Raw genomic sequence first — 2,092 nt, 5'->3', positions numbered from 1 at the left:
ATTCATTTGATGCCTTCCTATTAAACGTTGTCTTTAGCCTGTGAGCTCTTCTTTCAGCTTCCAACAAAGGATTTCATTGCTTCAGGAATTGAGGTGTGTCTAAGTTTTCACCTGAGAGAAAAGTGATTCAAGCGTTTCTGGTGAGACCAATCCTTGGCTTAGGGTGGGGAGGAACCACATAACAGGCCTTCTGTAGTCTCTGAAGACAGCAGAGACCTACGCAGCCAGCCGAGTGGAAGGACTGAAGCAGCAGCTCCTCAGGATTTGCTCACCAGGGAACTCAGAGACAATGACTTGGTTCCTGTTCAGAACCACAAGGGTTCTGGCCATTTTAATGGTAAGTCCTATTTTTTTTTTTTCCTAATAATCGCAAACTTTCCCTATTCTCTCTTTGTTAGCGAATATAATATTTGATCATTGATTCCCAATTATAAATTCTAAAAAGAGTACAGTGGCAATAAACATTTTTAAATGAAATTGTAAAATTACCAATTTCTTCTTTTTGTTGTTTTTTTAATGTTGTATTTTACATAGAAAAAAAACCAGGGAGAAATAAATTTGAAAGTCACTATTTAGCATTTCTTTAGTTAACAAATCAAGTAACCCTGATCTCAGTTATATTTTCCACAACACCTTTTTCACTTTCTTTAAAGTAAAGTTTTTATTCACCTTTCTAATACACAAGCTAAAACACATAAATGAGAACCAGGTCCAAGGTTACATATCTGTTAAGCATATGGTTAAGATTGTACATGCCTGGTCTTAATACCTAACATGTTTTTAAAATCATCAAGGAATGTTGAATTAAAATCAAAGCAATGTTTGACTCTAGAGAAGTTGCTAGGGTTGTTAACAAAACAGTGTGTATGTTTAGCTATCATGTACAAAACATCCAGCCTTTAGGGGGAAAATACATACAATATTTTGTAAGATACTTTTCTGGGAGAGTAACATTTCTGTTAGGAAGTACTCTTTTCATCTAAAAGAGAAGTGGAATCTGAAGAGCAAAAGCACTAGCCTGGATGTTACAGACCAGTTAGTTCCTTGACGGTGTTATTTTAGTGAAGAAAAAAATATTTCACAATATTATTAGTTACATAAAGATATCAAAATAGTGAAATAGATCATAAATTAATATTTTTTAAAAATCACCAATACTAATTCTCCACTTTATCAATAATAAGCTGGGTTAGTCTAGGCATCAGTTTCCTTCACATCCTCATCTATAAAATTGAGATAATTGGACTTCAAGAATTAGAAGGAGAGAGATCTCAAGAAAGAACTTTCTAAAAATTAAAGGTGTCTAAAATTAGAATAGGCTGCCTTGTGAGCCAGAGTAATTCCCAGCTTGCCCTCTCATGATGATGTTCAAGCAGAAAACTGGTATCGTCCACTCTGGTAGAGTCTGTGTCTATTATATCAATGTCACTATAGTTAACAATGTAGGAATTAGAGGCATTGCCCCCACACAGTCAAAAACCCATGTATAACTTTTGACTCCCCCACAACTTAACTACTAATAGCCTACGCTTGACCAGAAGCCTTAACAATAGCATAAACAGTCAATTAACACATATTTTGTATGTTATATATATTATATATATTTATTATATATGTTATATACATTATATGTATTAAAATGTGTCAATTAACACATATTTTATGTTACATATCTTATATTATATACTGTATGCTGTATATAATAAAGTAAGCTAGAGAAAAGAAAATGTTATTAAGAAAATTGTAAGGAAGAGAAAATACATTGACGGAATTTATTGAGGAAAAAAATCCACTTATAAATTGACCCATGCAATTTGATCCTATGTTGTTCAAGGGTCAAATGTAATTGCTTTGGTTGTATAATGTATTTATTCAATCCAAGAATACTGTAAAGAGAAATGTGACAGTTGTATGACTTTCCCACCTTTCCAGATGGTCATTTCTATACTAAACTGTAGATAAACTGCTAACTCATACATCCAAGCCAATGACCAACTTGGGACGCTGGGGGATATGATGCAGCAGGTGTTGGAATAGGGTTGTAATAAGAACAGAGAAATGGACTGCCACAAGCTTAGGGGAGCTCTTTCCC

The 2,092-nt window shown here is 33.9% G+C and overlaps 1 protein-coding gene across 1 annotated transcript in view; it reads left to right on the top strand.

Moving 5' to 3' along the window:
* The first annotated feature begins 264 nt into the window (after window positions 1–264).
* The window catches only part of DSG3 (desmoglein 3), a 27,088-nt gene continuing 25,260 nt past the window's right edge, over window positions 265–2,092 (top strand). Inside the window, exon 1 of the mRNA XM_025038674.1 lies at window positions 265–337. Within this exon, the coding sequence (XP_024894442.1) occupies window positions 290–337 (48 nt within the window). The 5' untranslated portion in view covers window positions 265–289. The remainder of the gene's footprint in view (window positions 338–2,092) is intronic.

The sequence above is a fragment of the Pteropus alecto genome, unplaced genomic scaffold (genome assembly GCF_000325575.1).
Source record: "Pteropus alecto unplaced genomic scaffold, ASM32557v1 scaffold146, whole genome shotgun sequence".
Lineage (NCBI taxonomy): Eukaryota > Metazoa > Chordata > Mammalia > Chiroptera > Pteropodidae > Pteropus > Pteropus alecto.
The sequence above is the reverse complement of the archived record's forward strand: the minus strand, read 5'-3'. Positions and strand labels throughout refer to the sequence as shown.